This window comes from Dermacentor variabilis, chromosome 4 (genome assembly GCF_050947875.1).
Source record: "Dermacentor variabilis isolate Ectoservices chromosome 4, ASM5094787v1, whole genome shotgun sequence".
Lineage (NCBI taxonomy): Eukaryota > Metazoa > Arthropoda > Arachnida > Ixodida > Ixodidae > Dermacentor > Dermacentor variabilis.
In genome coordinates, this window is record NC_134571.1 from 223,354,167 (window position 1) to 223,374,696 (window position 20,530).

Here is a 20,530-nt window from a genome sequence, read left to right on the forward strand (position 1 = left end):
TCCAAAAGCATAAATTTCTGCTTCAAGCTGCTAATTTTTCTGCTCCAAAAGCATAAATTACTGCTCTGAACTGCTATTCTTCCTGCTCCAAAGCCTGCTGCAAAACACCAAAAGCCACTTTCATCACTGCACTAAAGTTCCATCACAAATATCACACATCAGTATCACTGCGCTCTTTTGGCTCGGTACATTCGGACCACTTAGAGGTATTCTGAGCATCCCAGTTAGGTGGGGGGACTAGATTTGCCTGCTTCAATTCTGAAACCATTTAGGCCTTAAATTTGTGTAACTTTCCAATATAAAATACTACATCAATTCTTGTTTATTGCTACACCCATTTCGTGCATTGATTTCGTTCTGTGAAACAAATCACATTTATTTACCCATTTCTTCAACCAGGACCAAAGAAGCACAGGAGGTCTACGAGCGAGCACTTTCACTGGACGCCAGCAACCCCGACATCTTCTACAATGTGCGTTGGCCAGCTTCAGAAACAAAGCAACATTGTCATGTATTGAAGCCTTATCTGGTTTGCAAGATAAGCCCATACATTCTTAGTCTCTGTCCTGTCTATCCTGCTTTCATTTGAACAAACTTCAAACAGATACACTTGTGCCAACCATCAGCCAGGTGCTGTCTATTAAAAAGGGCCTGAGTAGAATGTATTATTCACAGTGTAAAAAAATAGAAACACAGCTGAGAATAGACAGGATGAGGACTGAAATTTTTGTGCTGTGAACTTGTGATGAGCACATGAGTGAGCACAGCCTTCTTAAAACAAAGAGAGCGCCTGTGCCTCTGTTCGGCCTTTGGTGGTCACGAAGATGACGAATGCTCTAAGGTTGCACTCACAGTGAAAATGTAAATCGGCTTTTTGTGCTGCTTTGTCAACACAAAAGAACAACAACGGATGAAGTGCACTTACTGTGACAGTAAACAGGCAGCAAACACAAGCAGAAGGACCCTTAAGCGCGGTCCTTGCACAAGTTTCCAAAAGTTAAAGAAATACAACGTTGGCATTCGTGAAGCATGCTTCAACCCTTTACGCTGCATTTGACTCTGTGTGTAGGAAGGCCAGAAGAGCTTTGCATGTTATAGAAAAAAATTTCAGTCAGCATAGAATTTAAACTTCCAAAGCTTTTGAAACAATTCTTAGGAAAAAATATTGCACATGTGCAGTATTTTTACATGTGCAATGTGAAAATTGTTGCACATGTACAGCCACACAAAGCACACCTGTGTCAAGTCGCACCTGCTCACCTTTGAAAGGTCAGGTACACCATGTGAGCCTGCACTACTTTCAGCTTGGAGTTGTGTTCCTGGAGCAAGGCAGGCCAGGCGATGCCCTCATGTACTTCAACAAGGCCTTGGAGTTGGATCCCGATCACGAGGTGATTGAAACTGGCTACAGAAAAATTTCTCAGCCACTTGTGGCCGTCACATATGCTTTTGCTCAGCTGTAAGCACCTTTTATTTCAAGTATGTAGAAACGCATGGCACTTTGTGTAGTGTCGGTATAGTGCACACACAGGACAGAATGCAAGATGGCACAACAAAAGCACTAACTTGCAAGTAAACATGTGTTAAGGAACTCCCACTGTGCTAACAAAACTACCTGTGCAAGCTCGTTTTGTTAAACAAGAAGACCACTCAAGGATTGCAGGCTTCCCACTTGCCCTTCAATTGTGGTCAAGTCATTGCTGAGGGAGTTCGAGGAGGAATGTGGAGAAAAAAAGCGCATTCTTTTTTTTTTTTTCAATGGTAACTCATGTGGAACAAGCTTGAGGTGCTGCCATAGAAAGTGGTCAAAAATGTATGTTTGGAAAAGTTGGTCTATTGTGCCAGCAAACGATGCGAGAGAACGCAAAGGACAAGTAAGGAGATTGAAATGATCGCAAGGTCATTTTCTTTCTTACCGCAATTCAGTCACAGGCCATTTTTTATTTTTAACAATGCTGTATCAGTCTAGGCTGACTTTGTTGCTGCATATACAGTCCGTTTAAGGGCTTCTAAACTACTCCAAGCATGGCAATTTGTTTTATAGTAGTGGCTGCACACCAATATACAATGGACATGCAGCCATAAGGATTTTTTGAAGTGACTGCAAAATAACAAAGTTACAGGGGTTTGATAAATGACCGCACAACCGCTGCCGCTTCTTGCTCGCCCTCGATTCCCTCTACACGGGCACTCTCTCCACCTCACCATGTACTTTTCTGTGCTGTGCTCCACGGAGTACAGTAACGGCAGTGGGTGGCACAAGTCAGCCAGGCAAGAGAAGTGGAAGACATCCACTGTCCGCCTCTGGCCGTGTGACACCACCTGAATGCAGACTTGGCGGAAGGCAGATTAGTGCCGCACGATCGGCAGCCTTCTCGGAACACAGAGCTGGCTCGCGTCACGTTGGTGCTCTTGTCCCTCGCGGGTCAACAAATCCGCCGGTGACGTCAGACACATCACTGTGGTGGTAATCATGACGTGCCAAGAGAAGACGGGAATTTGTGGCTTTCCTGCTTCACGTAGCACTCACCAAAGATTATTGTCACGATGCTGCAAGCGGCATGCATGCTTACTTAACAAATGTGTTCAAAATGTCAGAAATGGTGTAAAGGGGGGTTTGGCATTTCTGCCATTTGACTGCTTTTGAAAGTGAGAGGCTGATGGTGAGTGCGCGAGTGGCGACTAGTGTTGGCACTCATTGGCCTCAAACACAACGGACATTGAAATTGATTATTTCTTATTGCTCTTTTTGCAGCAAGCGCTGATGAATTCTGCCATTCTTATTCAAGAAAGTGGAAACTCAAAGCTCCGTCAGCTGGCATTTGAAAGGTAATAATCTTGTTTGTATTGCTTCGATCTGTAAGTTCAGTCAAATCTACAGGATGAGTGGCACTATGGGCACTGTTACAGTACATTAATGCCTCGTTATAATGAAGCCGCTTTACTGAAATTGTCTCTTAATTCAAAATTTCTCCCTGTCTCAACCTAAACGCGTGCATTTTAGACCAGAATAGTTCAAGCATTGAATGTTACCTTTGTTTTCTGCATATTATTCTTCAATTCTACTCTTACATTTGCTCGGTTGAGGTCCTCAATCATTTGTTGCAATTTATTCCAAATGTTTCTTACCTAGGAATGAATTGGAACATGTGATTGAGGACCCTAACCAAAACATATGACGCATAAGTAAAACTCTTGCTTGGGCTAGTTGGTTCATGCTTGAAGTGGTAAAGGCAAGGCGCAGAAGACCAGGACTCAAGAAGAAGAACACAAGCGACAGGACCGGCGCCGGTCCTGTCGTTTGTGTTCTTCTTGAGTCCTGGTCTTCTGCGCCTTGCCTTTACCACTTCAAGCATATAATGCATAGTCTGGCAAGAAAGAAAGAATTCATGATTGCCAGTGAGCTTCTAGAGTCTGTGCAGGAGTTCGTTCATCTAAGTCGATTGCTCACAGGGGATCCTCATCGCGAGAAGGAAATTTACAGAAAAAATGGTTTGGAGTGCATACAGCAGGCATTACCAAATCCTCACTGGAGCTTACCACTGTCGCTGAATAGAAAAGTGTGCAATATGTGTTACAAACACAAAGGATAATTAACCAAGAAGCTCAAGCACAAGTTAAGGACTACACAAAGAGCGGTGGAACGAATTAATGTAATGTCAAGAGATGGGAAGGAGAGCAGAAGGGGATAGCCGATATTCTAGCTGGCATTAATTAAGAGGAAGAAATTGAGTTGGGCAGGGCATGCAATGCGCAGGGCAGATAATCGGCAGACCATTAGAGTTGCAGAATGGGTACCACCTAGGGAAGGGAAGCGCAGTCGAGGACGGCAGAAAATCAGGTGGGGTGACGAAATTAGGAAATTTGCAGGTGTATGTTAGAATTGGCCAGTGCAACACATGGGTACTGTAATTGGAGAGTGCTGGAAGACTCCTTCGTCGTGCAGTGTACATAGCAATAGGCTTCTGCTGATGACTCAAAGCATACTGATAAGCTGCACCGCTTAGAGCAAGGAGTGCACTCACGGTAGCACTCCACACGGAGCGACCCGGCTCTGCGGCCAGCCATGCCACCTGTGCGCTGTCCATGCTGTTCCAGCTGCGCACTCACGACAGCACCTTCCACCTCCCTGCCCCGCACACATTTCCTCCGTGCTGCACTCTCTCACAGTGGCGAGTGGCACTGTGGAAGCAGTGCACAAAGTGGAACAGGCAAATGTTACTCCACATTGCCCTCCATGTAGCTGGCATGCCCAAAATCATCCGAGACATGACCTCCTATATAAAGGAGCCCATCGTGACCGAGAAATTCGATCCCGATCTGGGTTGATCACGATCGAAAATGTGCTGCGTGACATGGGTGGATTTTTGAGGCGGATTTGTGCTATTTCAGCTCTACTTTCTTAGCTTTTTTGGGTAGTTGCTTTTATCAAATTACTGCTTATATCACATTTTTTCGCCATCTGATTCACTTCATTATAGCGATGGTTTTCTGCAGTCTTAAGCAGAGAGTACACTTGAGCAAAATGCATTTATCCTTTTCCTTGTATGTCTGGTATGCACCTCTCATCGCCATGTTTCCAAATGTTGATATGCATGCTTCAGTACTTGTAGATGCTCTCTTCTTGTCTTTTTTTTTTTAAGGAAAGGCTTTCTAAAATATGCAGTATTAATATTGAATGACAATCAGGTTTTGACACTTAATTACGGTTTACAATAAGTGCCAGCCCCTCAACCTTAAATTTTAGGATCATTCCTTTTAGGTTGTAGAACACTTTTGCCCCACGTTAACAGTCTCATCTTGACCATATGCTCTAGTGGCCAGCAAAGTCACCGTCTCAACATGGCTCATGGCAGCAACTGCCCTCTTTGTTGTGCAGGTGCACCCTAGACTTGCACCAAGGCTGTGCGAGAAAGTTGTTTTGTCTTGACTGGCCTGCATTTCGGCACCGCATGTTCAGGCATAACAGTTCAACCACTTGGACCAATCCACCTTTCAGACGAAGCGTGATTGTTGCCATAGTGAATGTATGGGCTCAAAAACACATTCCTATTAATTTACGCCAAGTACTACTGATAACTAGAACTTTATTCCTTCTGAATTTATGCCGATAACTGACCACTCTCTTTGTCACCAGTCATTGGGTGCATTTTTTCACTGTGTATATTCCACATCACTGATGCTATCTTTTACTGTTACTCCTTTGACTGCATTTCTTTCTCCACTAGTGCCTATACATATAAACTATAATTACCGCATTTTATTTTGTTGGATAATTTGTTATATTTCTGTTTCTCTTATTTCTTCTTGCATAAAACGCACCTCTTTCTGTGATGCTTCACCTCATAAGAGGAAGCTTTAGCTCGAAGGCTCCTATGTAAATACGGGGGGAAGGAGAAATCATATTTCTCGAAAACCACTGTACAAACTTTGATCAGGTTTGCTGTGCTTAAAAGATAACATTATAATCTAGTGACTTCTTCACTGTGCAGATCTTTCACTCTAGAAAAGCACACGGTCAATTTCAGGCTGACCTTTCACAGAGACTTGGCTTTTCGTTTGATACAGCCTGCGGAAATGGTTGTATTGTTTACTAAGCATAATGGACACAGAACACACAAGCTCCAATACTAGTTTAAAGTGCATGACTAGGCCAGCTTCCTTACAGAGAAAAGCAGACCTAGCACATTGAATCAAGCGTAAGAAACATAATAAATTGGGCCAGTTGGCATAGTGAGCTCGTATGTCTGTTAACACAGCACTGTGTTTATGCACTCGAACCTTGTTATAACGAAACAGGATGTAACAAAATAACAAATAGAAGGAAGTCAATAAAATTCTGCTTGAAATCTGCAGAGAGATCCATGTATTTAAAACATCATTTTAACGAAGTGAAATTGTCCTGCTAATGCATATAATGAACTAGATTCATCTCCGAAACCGAAGAAATATCCGACTGTTGCACGCAGATTGCATCACTTTCTGTGAGGTACGGCACTCGTTTGTCGTGGCAGTTCAAAACTCCCGCATCCCCATGTCGAATTGGTTTAGTAAAGCAATGAAGGGGCCTAGTTGGTGAACGTTCATGGTTCATGGTTACACTGACGATATTGATGACGATAAGTGAAGGACAGGACATGGACGGACGTAGCCCAAGCTACCAACTCGCAGATTCGCAACTCGCACAGAGTTGGTAGCTTGCGCTACGTTCGTCGACGTCATGTCCTTCAGTTAATATCTTCAGTGTAAAAGTAAGCGCAATATAACCATGGTGGAATTGATTGTCGAGCAAGACTGGTCTTTCTCACCGCCGTGCCTAACTTGCACACCTGAGGATAAGCATCAGCTCACTATCATACTTCTCCAGTGACCTCCCAATATCTCCCTTGCGCACGCCTGGCTGCACGAGCCGTACCAAGCTGCACGTCTATATGCGCAGCGGTGCGAAGGATTAGTGCATTCACTTCTCTCTGCCTATCACGGCGTGCCGCGCACGCAGTCGCTGCTGGGCCTGGCCTCAGAGACCTCAGAGTGCAATTTCAGGGGTCACGCCCAGGCTGCGCATTCACTTATCCCTTTCCCTGTGCCACACCGCACGGCCTAGCAGCTGAGCATGGCCTCAGAGATCGCAATGGCAATCTCGGAAACCACGAGCCGGCCAAGCCAAATCAAGCCAGCACGGCGAAGTTCGCTTGCTTCCTCGACCACATAACAGAGCGCTCTGTTGTGTGCCATATGCTGTTTGACCGTGACAAGCTGAGTGGAAAGCGGGCACGAACGACCACCACAGTGGAACAGAAGGCAGCCATGCAAAGACTATCTCGTCAGGTCACGTGTTGCATGGGCGTCTTGCACTGGAGTTTGAGGTATAGTAGCGGCGCCTGGTGGCGGCGTGGGAAACGACATCTGGGTCGTACCAGCTTGGGTCGTATTGAGCCCTGGCTGTGGCGAAGCACGTTTCTAGGCCGAGTTTTGCGTCGATTTGCACTTTTTTCTGCCCTGTTGCGAGTGCGAAAAGGCTCGTCACTTCTCACAGATCACGCCGACCACGCTGTGAGCTTGTCGCAGCCTATAGTTTAACGAAAACGGACTCTCCGTGTGCCGTAATGCTAGGAGCAGAAGGAATCCGTGACGCCGATCCGGAGAGACCTAGCCCAGCCACAGAACACCTATACAAACTTAGAGAAGGGAAACTGTACCTTCCACAGTGCTACAGAAATAAGCATAGCGGTGGCGTCGTGAACTAAAGTATGGGACCACAGGTGGCGCTGTGCAACAGGAAACGGAAAGGGGTTTTGCACAGTACGGCGGCCGCTTTACCAGGTGTTCTGTGGTTTTACTGGGTTTCTGGCTGCTGCGCCTCGATCATGCTCCCGCCAGTTTAGTTGCTGTGTGGCAAACGTAGCGCCTACATATATGTGTAGGCGCTACACGATGGCCTACAGATGGCACGATGGCCTCGACTGGAATAAACGCACAGGACACCAAAGATTGAGTAAGCCTGAAAATATTTCATTTGCATTTTACAAGTACAACAAAAAGCACACGTCTACGCATCCACACAAACGCGGTTACATAGTCAAGAACATAGTCAAGAGATGGCTCATTAATAAGGGTAGCACAAACGCACAAGAAAGAAGACCTAAGCTACAAAACGTACGGTCGGCTGCTAAGTATAATAATGTCCCTGTCACCGCGTGTCACTTTTATACAGCATCTTTACAGCACTACCAGGCCGGGTAGTTTGGCGGAAAGAACGCAACAGCTTACGGCCGTCAGCTGCCTCTTCCTTACGGGTGTCATAACTATTCTAATCTCCGCATCAACGTCGTGCAAGTCCGCATACAGGTATCTGTATCTGAACCACATGTGCCAGCTTAATACATGTGTAGTGAAATTATGATAACCACTGCGTCTTATATCAAACGTATTGGTTTTGCAAATGCGCATCACAGCTGACGGAACGACATACTGTAAGTGAAGCACAAGAGAACAAGGACAAAAGGAGGATACAACACTTGAAGACGAAATGAAGAATTAGTGGGCGTACAGCAAACAAGCGATGACGGAGAACACACAATGATGCATCGGCTGTTCTGTGACATCGGTTTGCGTACTTACGGTGTTATGGAGATCAACGGCATAAAAACGTACCTTCAAGCGTACTCCTTCAACCTCCGCCGCATTCATTATGATAATCAACGCCTAAACAAAATGAGGCACTATTTTTTGCTAAGAGTAGACCTCTTTACAGCAAGTCTATGTAATGACTCGCAGACGAAACCAGCATGCTTTCGAAAATGTTTTACCGCCGTAGTATTCGAACGCCAACGGCCAGGAAACACATCGATACTAATAGGCTGTCGGTGGTTAATCAAGTACAAAAACCTTGACGCTATGACTAAAAAGCAGCTTCAAAAAAAAATTTTTTTTTAAAATCAACTGCCTATTTTTCTGAGGTAAAAAAACATCCTTAGACACCTCGATTGTTTATGTCAATGGTTTGTGTAACGTAAAAAATTCAGCATGTTCAGCGCCCCTAGCAGAAAAAGCACCAATTAAAGTATTCGACCAAATTACAGTAGCTCCACTTGCGCGCTTACGCTGAAACACGGATGGATGGATGGATGGATGGATGGATGATTGTGGCTCAACCCTTTGAATCGGGCGGCGGCGGCGCGCGCCACCTAGCCTTTAATGGTTCTATATGCATGCATACCTATGTATTTACTCCTTTACTTTTGCGTTGATATTGTCCACCAATCAGATAGCCTCCGTTTAGTTATTTCTACCTGTTCAAAGTCTATTCTACTTTCACTGTCTTTAAAACCCAAGGATTTGAATAGTTCCCCGTTAGATTCAACTGCAGGGTGAAGTTGTTTACAAGCAAGTATCAGGTGTTCCGCCGTTTCCTCCTCCTCTCTACACGCCTCGCACACCAAATCTATCTCCTGGTATCTGGCTCGGTACGTTTTAGTCCTCAGTACACCTGTCCTGGCTTCGAACAACAATGAGCTTCCCTTAGAGTTATCGTAAATATTTTCTTTGGCTATTTCTTGCTTAAACGTCCTGTATGTCTCCAATGCCGATTTGGTTTGCATCTCTGTACTCCACATACCCCTCTCTGCCTCCTTAACCTTTTTCTTGACAGATGATTCCTTACTTGTTCCCCCGCTACTGCCCAAGTATTTGCTTGTCAATTTTCTAGTTCGCTTCCTCCACCTCGTGTCAACATTCCTCGTGTATAAGTAACTGAAAACCTTCCTAGCCCACCGAATTTCCCCCATTTTTCTCAATCGCTCCTCAAATGCTATCTTGCTACTAGCCTCTCTGCCCTCGAAAGAAGACCATCCCAGATCCCCCTGCACTCCAAGATTTGGTGTCTTGCCATGTGCTCCCAGAGCGAGCCTACCCACACCACGTTGCCTAATTTCCAACTGTTGCCGGGTCTCTGTTCTAATACATAGAACTGCATTGGCAAAAGTCAGGCCTGGTACCATTACCCCCTTCCATATCCCTCGTACTACCTCGTACCTATTGTAGTTCCACAGTGCCCTACTCTTCATAATCGCTGCACTTCTGTCACCTTTAGTCGTTAGATATTTTTCGTACTCTGTCAGATACTCAATGCCATTATTTATCCACACCCCAAGGTACTTGTATTTATCGACTATCTCCAGCGTGGCCTCCTGTATCTTATGCTCGCCGCAACTGTTATCATTAAAAATCATGACTGCTGATTTTTCTTTGCTAAACTTCAAGCCTAACCTGTCTCCTTCTGTACCACATATGTCCATTAATTCCTGCAGATCTTCTGCATTGTCAGCCATTAATACAATATCATCCGCGTACATCACTCCTGGTAATGACTGTTCAATCAATTTTCCTTGCTTGAGAAATGATAGGTTGAAGCCGAGTCCGCTTTGCTGTATTTTGGCCTCTAGACCTTGTAGGTACAGCATAAACATCAGAGGTGACAATGGGCACCCCTGCCTAAGCCCCCGCCGAATCATCACAGGCTCCGAAACCTGCTTTTCCCATTGTATAATCACCCGGTTACGTTCATAGATATCTTTTAAGAAATTGGTTACTCCATCTCGCACTCCTAATGTTTCCAGAATGCCCCACAAGCTCTCTTGAAGTACACTGTCATAGGCTCCCTTGATGTCCAAAAAAGCCAGCCATAGGGGTCTGTGTTCCTTTTCAGCTATTTCAATGCACTGTGTTAGCGAGAACAGATTGTCTTCTAGCCTCCTATGCTTCCGGAACCCATTTTGTAGCTCTCCAAGTACCCCCTCGTTCTCTACCCATGCCTGCAGTCTGTCCTTTATAATCTGCATAACCACCCTGTAAACCACTGACGTCACTGTTATAGGCCGGTAGTTATTTATGTCAGCTTTGTCCCCCTTTCCCTTATATATCATTCTCATCCTACTTAGCCTCCATTCGTCAGGTACTTTACCATCCACTAGCATTTTGCTCACCACCTCCCCCAATGCTTTCTTAGATTTCGGGCCCAATTTCTTTATTAACATAATTGGAATACCATCGGGGCCTGCCGATGTGCTACTTGGTACCCTCTTCTCCGCCATTTCCCACTCTTTTTGTCCAAGCGAAAGCAGTGGGTTGACCGGGCTATCCCTCTCCGACGTACTGCATGTACCATTTGTCCGTTTTGTAAATTTTTCCCTCATCATGGTTCCTATATGCTCCATTGCCGCCTCTCCTTCTAACCGAGTACCTTGAGCTGTTACTATATACCTCTGCTCTAGGCTTGTCCTATTACCCAAGGAGTTCAGATGTTGCCAGAATTTTCTAGCTGCCTGTTTATCTTTTTTATTGCTTATTTTTGACAGCCATTGGGACCCTTTTGTCTTGATTTTCTCGTTGATCAAATAAGATGCTTCCCTTTTGCATTTTATGTAGTTTACCCATTTCCTCTCTACTTCTGCTTCAGGTTCTCCCTTACTTTTGGAATACCTGTGTTCCCTGGAGGCTTCCTGACATTTCTTTATGGCCTTCTTAACCTCTTCATCCCACCAGGTCTTGAGTTTTCGTATCCCTTGTCTTGTTTTCCTGACTCGCGCCTTACCTTGATTGATTTTTCGCCCTCTGTGGCCATTTGTTGAACTTTTTGAGAGTGTGCGGGGCCTGGCCCAGCCTCGAAAAGGCTTCACCGTCATTACTTCTGCGTCGTGGGTTGCCATGAACAAGAAGGCCTGAATCCCAACATCAGATTCTACCGTTTTCCTTCAAGGCCTCACGAAGTGGAGCGTCTGGCGCGCTGCATAGCTGCAGTTCGTCGCGCTGAGTAAGCGAAACTTTGCGCCATGCTGACTGCTTCGCCTGTCTTGAAGCTTGCCTGATTACCTGCGTTCTAAATTTTGGTCTTTTGCACCTACAGTCCCGACAGCAGACCGACATAGCAGCGGGCACGGCTGGTAATTCACGATTCGAGACCCGGCCCCAGCGACAATTAACAATTCAACCGATGCAAAGTGGTACGTACGTGAAGTGACCAGCAGGTGTGTGCGAATGAGCACAAATGGTCGGGCTCATTCGATGACAATTCACTACTCCACTACGAGGAGCACAGATTAAGAGAGTTAAATGCGCTCATCCTTGATCTCAAGCCAGCACGTTGAGGCAGCGAAGAAAGGCAATATTGATTGCAGCACATCGATGTTCGAGCGCCGTCATTAAAAGCTACATCAAGCGAGCAGCGCACGAGCTCGCGCTGCGGCGCAATTCGCACGTACGTGCGAGCTCATATGCATTGCATCCGTTATTATTAGTTACTAAAAGGGACAGATGGCCGCTACTACAACGCAGGCATGACTACTTGTTTAGCGGCATGCAGTCAACAAAGATTGCAGGAGGCCCGCCGTTTCGCGGCATGTCGAAAGACCGCTGCCGTCGCGGCGCGTACAATTGTGCGCTCGAGCAGTCGCGGCGCGTACCGTCGTGTGCTCGAGCAGTTCCGTACACATGTCTGCTTGTCGCTGCTGTGGATTCATTTATGGCAAGCATTTCCTCGCGTTTGTGCGCCTGAATCTGGCAGCTAGCGTGCAAACCTTACCTGAAGTTCTACTTCGTACGCGACTCGCTTCACTTGCGATTGACACCGTGCTAAAACTTCGCCACCTAATTCTTGAACGGCGTACGCCACCTAATTCTTGAACGGCGTACACGCATTCGGCACTGCATAATTTCTTGCCTTTACGCAGCGTGCCACCCCTGAAAAAAATCTTCGGCGCCCGATATTCGCTGCAGGCCGTGATACAACACAACCGAAAGTGGCGGGTCCATATTGTAAACGTGCTTTCCGAAGCAGATGACCGAGCTTGGTACGACCCATTTTAGGACAGAGGGCGCTTTTGAGCACCTTTTTTTGCAGCGCCCCCTGGGCAATGCAAGAGCTCCATATGCAGATGATTCTTTTGTTACTTTATTCAAATTTCATTGCATGCGTGGCCGTGTAGTAGTTCCGTGGATTGCAAGTCTGTCTTCCTATTTCCTTGTTTACTGTTGTGCACTCCGTTGGGCATATACACGTATTGCAATAAGTGGTAATAATGACGCAATTTCGGCTGCCCCTTCAACTTCGTTTTAATGAGGTTCGAGTGTATATGAGGAAGGCATTGGATGTTCCCCATTTTGACAGGCATTGCTTCAAAGATTTCCTAGTTTGAAAAAGCAATTTCAGCCACAGAAAAGAATATACAGCCAGCAAAACTTAAGCCCTCGGCAATTAAGCAACGTGCGGTTGACCTCCTGTCAAGACATAATCTTGAAACGGTTGTCTCTAATGTCAAGAAAGCAAAATCCCTCACCTTAGAACTGTTTTTCTCGGCGAAGACCCATAAGCAAGAAATTCCTTTTCGTGCTATAGTGTCAGCGAAAGCGACGTGGCAGGTCAGTGTCGCTAGTTACCTACAGAGCTGCTTAGCTTCACTAGTTTTTTCAGACCCCTTTTGCTTGTGTAATTCTCAGGCACTAGGTCAGTATTTAAGAGAGGAAAATCCTGGTGGTTGTACAGCTTTTAGTATGGATATCGAAGACCTGTATTATTCCTTGCCGCATGACGGGTTGCTAAATTCCGTAAATGAGTGCATTAAAGAACAAGTGCAAGAGTCGGCTTTTATTGACAGATGCGGTGTTTCCACGGGAGCTTTTCTAGAAATTCTTTCAATGTACTTGAAGTCGACGCTGATTGGGTGGAGACATGGCATTTTTCTGCAGAAATCAGGCATTTGTATTGGCTCAAAGGTTGCCCCTATTCTTAGCAATATTTACCTGAGTAAGGTTGACAGCTGCTTAGAGAAAGCCTTAGGTGATAGCGTTATCAAGATATTTTGTTACGTTGATGATTACCTGATTTTCTGCAATAGGGAAGAATTCGATTCTGCTGCTACCTCAGTAAGTGAGCAATATAAACTTTATGGAGGAGGATTAAAGTTTACCAAGGAATTTCCTCAGCGACGCGTAATTCAGTTTCCTGACATTTCCTTGGTCTTCGAACAAAATCACGTTTGTTGGCTGTACTCCCCAAGATCTTCGAAGCCATTGCTAAACTTTCAATCCAAGCATTCCAAAGAAGTAAAAAACAGAATTGCCATGTTGTGCCTTAAGTCGTCTATCACCAGGTCCTGCATGCACAAAATGAGCACCAGTTTTAATGCGAAGGTCCGGCTCCTATTAGAAGCAGGTTATCTTAGTGTAGCAGTGGCCACTGTGGCTGCGCGCCTAAAGAAGTCAGTTTTGAGGGGAACGGACGTGATTACAGAAAGCAGTAATAGAAAAAAAAGAGTAGTGGCTGTTCCGTATATTCATTCAGTGTTGCACAGGCTTAAAAAAGTTGCAAGTAGATATGATGTTAATGTTGCTTTCACTGCTCCCAATAAGCTAGGTAAGATATGCACTGCTGTGCAGAGGAAAAAGGAGCAGGTAAAAGGCAAAAAAAAAATACCAGATATTTGTCAAGTGAAGCACAATAAGAACAACAGGTTTACTGACCGTCGTATGGGTGTGGTTTATAAAATTCCCCTTAGCTGTGGCCAGTTCTACGTAGGGCAAACGGGACGGTGTATCAATCAGAGGCTAATGGAACATAAAAGGCCGTTAACCGGTGGATCGCCTTCTAATCTTTCCCTAAATTGCCAAGATTGTAACTGCACGCCAGAGTTAGATGAATGCGCGATATTGTGCAGGCATAAGAATGAAGATACGCGTCTTTTGGGGGAGGCATGGCATATCTATAGTGGTGGAAGTGCATGCGTGAGTCAGCCTTCGATTACTTTACATAAGGAAGAGATTAAGTGCCTTAACGGTTATCTCTCACGTAGACCGGCACATGTACCCGACTGACATGTGGTGATACCATTCCTGAGCTTGCGCAGATGAGTTTTGAGTCCTCTTTCTTTTTTTTGCGTCAGTGCTCCCTTCAGTTGATAGTCGGCATTCGTGTTGTCCACTTCTCTACTCTTGTGTCCTGTCTGCATCGCATACCTCCTTTTTGCATAATCATCCCGAATGTTGGAATAAAGTTTGATTTGATATGAAAACACATTTATTTGCGGAGTCTGGTTGCTCCCAGACATCCTAGGTCTAACATGCGTTAAAATTCATCTCAGAAAATGTTATAGCAATATTTCATTGAGGGAGCAAATTTGTAGAAGATGAAAATCATGGGAAATGCACCTATATTGAACGTTTCACATTATTCGCTCCTGGCACCTTTCAGTGAAATCACAAAATGGTCATTCTGATGTTCTTCTTGGGGCTTTGAATTGAAATTTGCTTTGAAATTTCAGATCAGAATTATCAAAATCTTTTTCAGAAATTGCTTGTGCTTTATTTTCCTTTAGAACACCAAAGATTACACTACAATTTCATGTATCACATGGTAGATTAATTGGGACTAATACTTTTTCATTGTTTCTGCAGCACAAAGGACGGAGGCCACAGGAGAGACAGGACCGATGCATTTACATGCTTATCTCTGCTTTCACTGATCTGTAATGCCTCCAGTGTTTCTCTTTCTTCTGGAAATATAGAGGGAAATAGTAATAGGATATGATGGAGACATTATATACCAAGGAACGGGAAAATATGTGAGTCAGCTGTCAGTAGCTAAATTTCTTGAACAGCAAAATGGTGCTGTTGGTAGATTGTCTGCTTAGTTAACAGATTTCACTGTTACTTTTATACTGAATTATTCTTAATTCTTAGATAATGACAGTGATGATATGGCACATCGATGAGCATGCATGAGGAGAAAGCCTATCCTAGCAAAAGTTCCTATAGGTGAACTAGCAGCCTGTAAGGATATTGACAAATAAAAGCCTACCTAATATGTTCCCATAAGAAGAACCATGGTGGAAGAATATTACGAGAGGTGTGTGAACGGCACCCATTCCAGCATATTGGTTTTGTGTGCACTTAAGCCATTTTCTGTAAGGTGGCGCGTATTTTGGGGGGGGCGAATGAACGCAGCGGAAGATGAAAGAGCGAACGTGGAGTGGGAGGTGGAGGATGCAAGCCATAATAGGCGGAGACCAATGAGAGCGGCCCCTTCAGTGAAGTGCGTGTGAGAAACTGGTATTATGCGTACCCGCTCAACCACTCATTTCGTACTATGTCTGCTCGCGTCACTTGCGCTTGTTTGGTTAGTTCGGTCTTTTTCGTGCTTTTTTCTAGTTATGGTGAAGAATAAATGGGTGAAGTACAAAAATATCTACAAACTACAAACATATCTTATTTGAGAACTGAAATTATAATTTTTCTGTCATTATTGTTAACTATTTTATTTCTTCGCAGGCACTATACTCAACGGACGAATTGAAATTGGAACCTATTAAGACCCATTGACACCTTTACCTCCATCAAAACGAACTGGCATTTAGTCTAATTTCAATATGGGTTCCAACACAAGTATGCATGACTTTATAGTTTGGTATTGCAACATACAAGGCCAGAAAGCTGCATCTGTAACAGTCCTTACTTGCAGTGGGTCTAAAGCATATTTTTTTTACTAAGCAAGTACCATCTGTCACACTGTATATGTAGGCATATCATAAGAAGGCAACAAACAGACGCCAAGGACAGCATGGGGGAAATTACTTGTACTTACTAATTGATATAAAGAAATGATAAATTAATGAAAATGAAAGTGGAGGAAAAAACACCTGGCCGAAGGTGGGGTACGAGCCCACATGTTCGCATTGCGCGTGCAATGCTCTTACCAATTGAGCTACTATGGCGCCATTTTCCCATCCACTTTCTGAGGTATTTATGCTTACCTGCTAGAACTAAACCTGGGAGTGCTAGCCAATGCCACCGCTCGTGCCCTTGACGGCAGATGTCCCTTCAGGCATCACAGGATCCCTTTGGGTTCACTGAAGAGACAATGGGTCAGCAAACCCACATGTGCCTCCTGAGCATCACACGCGTAATGCGAAGATGTGGGTTCATGCCCTACCTGCAGGCAGTTGTTTATTTACCCACATTAATTTCCATTTTCAATTTCCATCTTCAATTTCCAATTCAGTTAGTAAGTACAAGTAATTTTCCCTATGCTGCCCTTGGTTTCTTTGTTGGCTTCTTACGATATGGCTAATAAAAATTGGGCCCTCGGTTTTCCTTCTTCTGGTTCAATGTATAAAGGCAGTAATACAAACTACCTATAGACTAATATGTGCTCAGTGTAAATTCCTATTGGAGTGAGAGAAAAATAATAAACAAATGTACTGGACTAATATAACTCCTATCAGACTAACAAACATCTTATACATAGAATATAAAAACTTATTATGTCAATATAAATGTGTATCAGAATTTTCCTATATGATTTGCTATTAAAAAAGCTTTTTCCGATCTATAAAACGTCAGTTGCCTGTCAGAAACATGGTCCTGTGCTTGCTGTGGTTCCTTCAAGTTTTGTCCTTTGTGCTGTAGGAATGATTATTGAATACCAACTCGCCTAATTCATCATTGTTCTTATACTTCTTCAAGTAAGACAATAAAACACTAAGGTATTACCTATGGTCTCAAATACAGTATATATAAAATAAAAATGATAATAATAAAGAATGAGCACATTTCCTGTGTTAAGTAAACAGTTAAACAATTTTACATTTGCTCTGAATGCTTCTCTTATAGCTTTGTGTACAAACACCTGCTTTACTACAACGGCATGCACTCTTTCAAGCTTGTTGGATCTTGAAAACTTTCCTTTGAGTGAAGCGTGCTTTCCACAAGGTATTGGTTGTCTCCAGTGAAGTACTTCTCTTGTGTTTTGATGCCGCAGACTGGAGCTGTTGCTTCGCAAGGGTAAAGCGAATGAGCGTGTCTACTTCAACCTTGGCATGCTCTCCATGGACGACAAAAAGATGGAAGAAGCAGAACGATGGTTTCACTCTGCCATACAAGTAGGTGGCATCTTCTGCCTGTTGTTTATTTGTACACATCGCAGCCCTATGGAAAAAGAGGACTATGGCAGAGTGAGCACACAATAGAACAAGAGAAGGAAAAACAAAATAAAACAAAGTACATTCATTGACATCAGGCGTCAGCAAAAAACGCTAACAAATAGGAAGGAAAGTTACATGGATCAAGACTTAAAAGAAGTGAGTGAACGTTCCAGGCTACAGAGTTCCTCCAACAGCCTACTCTGTAAGGGAAATAACTGTACTTGCAGGTGTTTGTATGTACGTAGTGTAACATTCGCGGTGCTGGTCACATTCTACGTTGGGGCCTGCAGGTAAGATTGACCTGCTTGCCCTGCTTTTTATTTTGCCACCCCCTGGTTGGCTACTTAGCGCATGCATCGCTGAAGGAATAAAGGTGAGATTGCCTTTCTGGCACTGCGTGGGTCGTCTGTTCCTTGGGCCGGTCGTCCTGCCGCCCTCAGCATCTAGCCACCGAATACGTAACAGCTGGTGGCAGCGGAGTGGGATGGTGGATGGAGCGCACGTCAGCGGTGGCCTTGGCATCCTGTTTGGTGAGAGCACGGCTTACTTGACTTCATTGGGAGCATTAGCAACATTTACTTGGTAGTCGAGGCATTTTGACTTTGCTAAATATAAGTAGTACATGTAAGAGTGGCACTTGTTCCCAGCAGTCGTGAACCTCGCATCGTTAACAAAACCCAACCTAAAGTTACTAGCTGAAGAGTTAGGTATCCCTGTACAGAAGTCGTTGCGTAAACCTACAATTATTGAAGCAATTCCCAAATGCGGAGCGAAAGACAAAAGCGTCAAGGAATGTTGGAAGACAATTTCCCAACAGCTAAAAGAAAGAGAGATAGAACTGAAGTTAAAATAGATGCAGCTGCATAGCCTTGAACGAACTGACAGTTTCGAAATTCGCGGATAGATGCAACCTTTTAAGGCTGGTAGTGGCATCATTTTGTGCCTCGTCAACTTTGAGAGGACTTGTACTAGAGCAGCACTTGCAGAAGTGACCTGGTCACAGCGCCTCTTGACGCTGCTTCCAAACGAAGCAGCGGACGTAATTGCGAGAATGCCAGATGAATATGCACGTGACCACAATAAAGTAAAGCTTCAGCTGAAGTGAAGGTACAGCTTGTCTACAGAAGCCTTAAGGATGAAGTTTCATAACACGAAGCGTAGTCAAGGGGAGTCATTCTCGGAATTCACCTGTACATCCATGAGCTTGTTGAAGAATGGCTTAAAGGTTCCAATGCATACGAGAACAAGCAGGGTCTGACTGAAGTGTTTACACTAGGGCAATTCTATGCGTCTATTCTGCAGCTAATGCACCTGTGGATCCAGGACCCAAGTCAAACGGGGAGACATTGCAAATGGCAGCTAGTTTGGCTGACAAGTACTGTTCCTGCAGAATGTAAAGTTCAGAAGAACTGCCAAGAGAAACCGTCGGGAGGATTCAAGAAGTTTCAGAAAGGAGAGAGAGAGAAAGCAACCAAGGGAAATCCGAGAACGTTCCCGCCCAAGTGCATGCGGTCAACTCGAGGGAACCAAAAAGATCCAAGTTTGAAGAAAAGCGACCGTTAGTCTGTCGCAAATGCCAACAACCAGGCCATATCGCAGTAGGGCGCCGACAAGCAACTGTGTCCATTAACTTGCTAACTGAAGAGAGCGATTTACTCTTGCCTTGCACCTATGACATGATGGTGAATGGCATCATTTGCAAGGTTCTAGGTGACACAGGAGCAACATTTGATATCGTCAGCCCATCGTTTGTTAAGCCCGAGGACTTTGCCCGATCGTGTGTATGGGTGCATCAGGCACTAGAGCCCCACACGAAGTGCTTGCCGATAGCCAAAGTTGACATGATGGGAGCCTTTGGCAAATTTCAAACTGAAGCTGCTGTTTCAGACAAGCTCTTTCAAAAAATTCCTTATGTTTTTTCTAACAGATCAATGAGGGACTTGCAAAACGCAGGAATGGAACTTCATGTGGACCCTGTAATGGTCGTCAAGAGGTCCCGCACTACAGCGCAAACTACTAAGGCTACTCATGCCGCCAAAATTCCAGAGCAAAGTGATCCGTCACAAGCTGCCGCAGTGAGCGAAACCGTTCCAGCCACACCAGCTGCTGATAACTCCCTGGTCGCTTCTGCACCCCGGAGACAAAACGATAAGCCCAGTCAGTGAAAATTTTCAACTTCATACAAAGGTAGACAAAAGGTTCTCAAAACTGATCAAGCAAATGATGAGTCACTGCAAACGTGCTGGGAAAAATCCAAGACGGAGCCAGTATTGTTCACTGTCTAAGACTGTCTCTTGTACCAAACACTCAAAAACAAGAAAGGCCGCTCTTTCAAACAGCTGGTAGTTCCCTAGAAGTATCGTGCTGCACTTCTCGATCTGGTTCATACCAATAGCTGGGCTGGTCATTTAGGAATAAATAAATCTAAGAGCAGACTATTGAACGACTACTACTGGCCGATGTGCTTCAAGGAATCTGAGCATTGGGTACATTCTTGCAACGTTTGCCAAAGGACCGGACGGCCAAGCGAGAAATTTAAGGCTCCTTCGGTCCGAGTGCCTTTGAATGGCGAACCTTTTCGCAGATTGGTAGTTGACATCGTTAGTCCATTACCAGTAACATCGGCGGGCAACAAATACTTGCTAACACTCATTTGCCCTGCCACGAAGTTCCCGGAAGCAGTGGTGTTACCGGAATTAAGCTCCACAGCTGTAGTCAACGCGCTACTCGGTGTCTTTGCCAGAATCTGATTTCTCAGTGAAATCCAATGCAACCAATGTTCTGTGTTTACAAGCCCGCTTACCACGACATTCTTGCAGAAATGTGGCATATCCATTCACCACAGCTCTCTCTACCACCCGCAAAGCAATTCAGTTGAAAAACTTCACTCGGTAATGAAGCGCATTCTGCGTGCGCTCTGCTTCGAGAAGGGCACCGACTGGGACGCAGCTGTTCCCGCAATGCTCTTTGCTCTGCGCTCAGTCATTCACGAAGCAACTGGATTCACCCCGGCGGAACTTGTTTACGGTCGAGCGCTTCGCTCCCCGCTCACCTTGCTA

The 20,530-nt window shown here is 44.7% G+C and overlaps 1 protein-coding gene across 3 annotated transcripts in view; it reads left to right on the forward strand.

The window, feature by feature from the left end:
* Window positions 1–20,530, forward strand: part of LOC142580123 (protein O-mannosyl-transferase Tmtc3-like) — an 870,647-nt gene that overhangs the window by 782,261 nt on the left and 67,856 nt on the right. For all 3 annotated transcript variants that reach the window (XM_075690944.1, XM_075690943.1, XM_075690942.1), the window contains 4 exons: window positions 400–472; window positions 1,305–1,391; window positions 2,756–2,829; window positions 17,309–17,429. In XM_075690944.1, coding sequence (XP_075547059.1) covers window positions 400–472; window positions 1,305–1,391; window positions 2,756–2,829; window positions 17,309–17,429 — 355 coding nt within the window. The remainder of the gene's footprint in view (window positions 1–399; window positions 473–1,304; window positions 1,392–2,755; window positions 2,830–17,308; window positions 17,430–20,530) is intronic.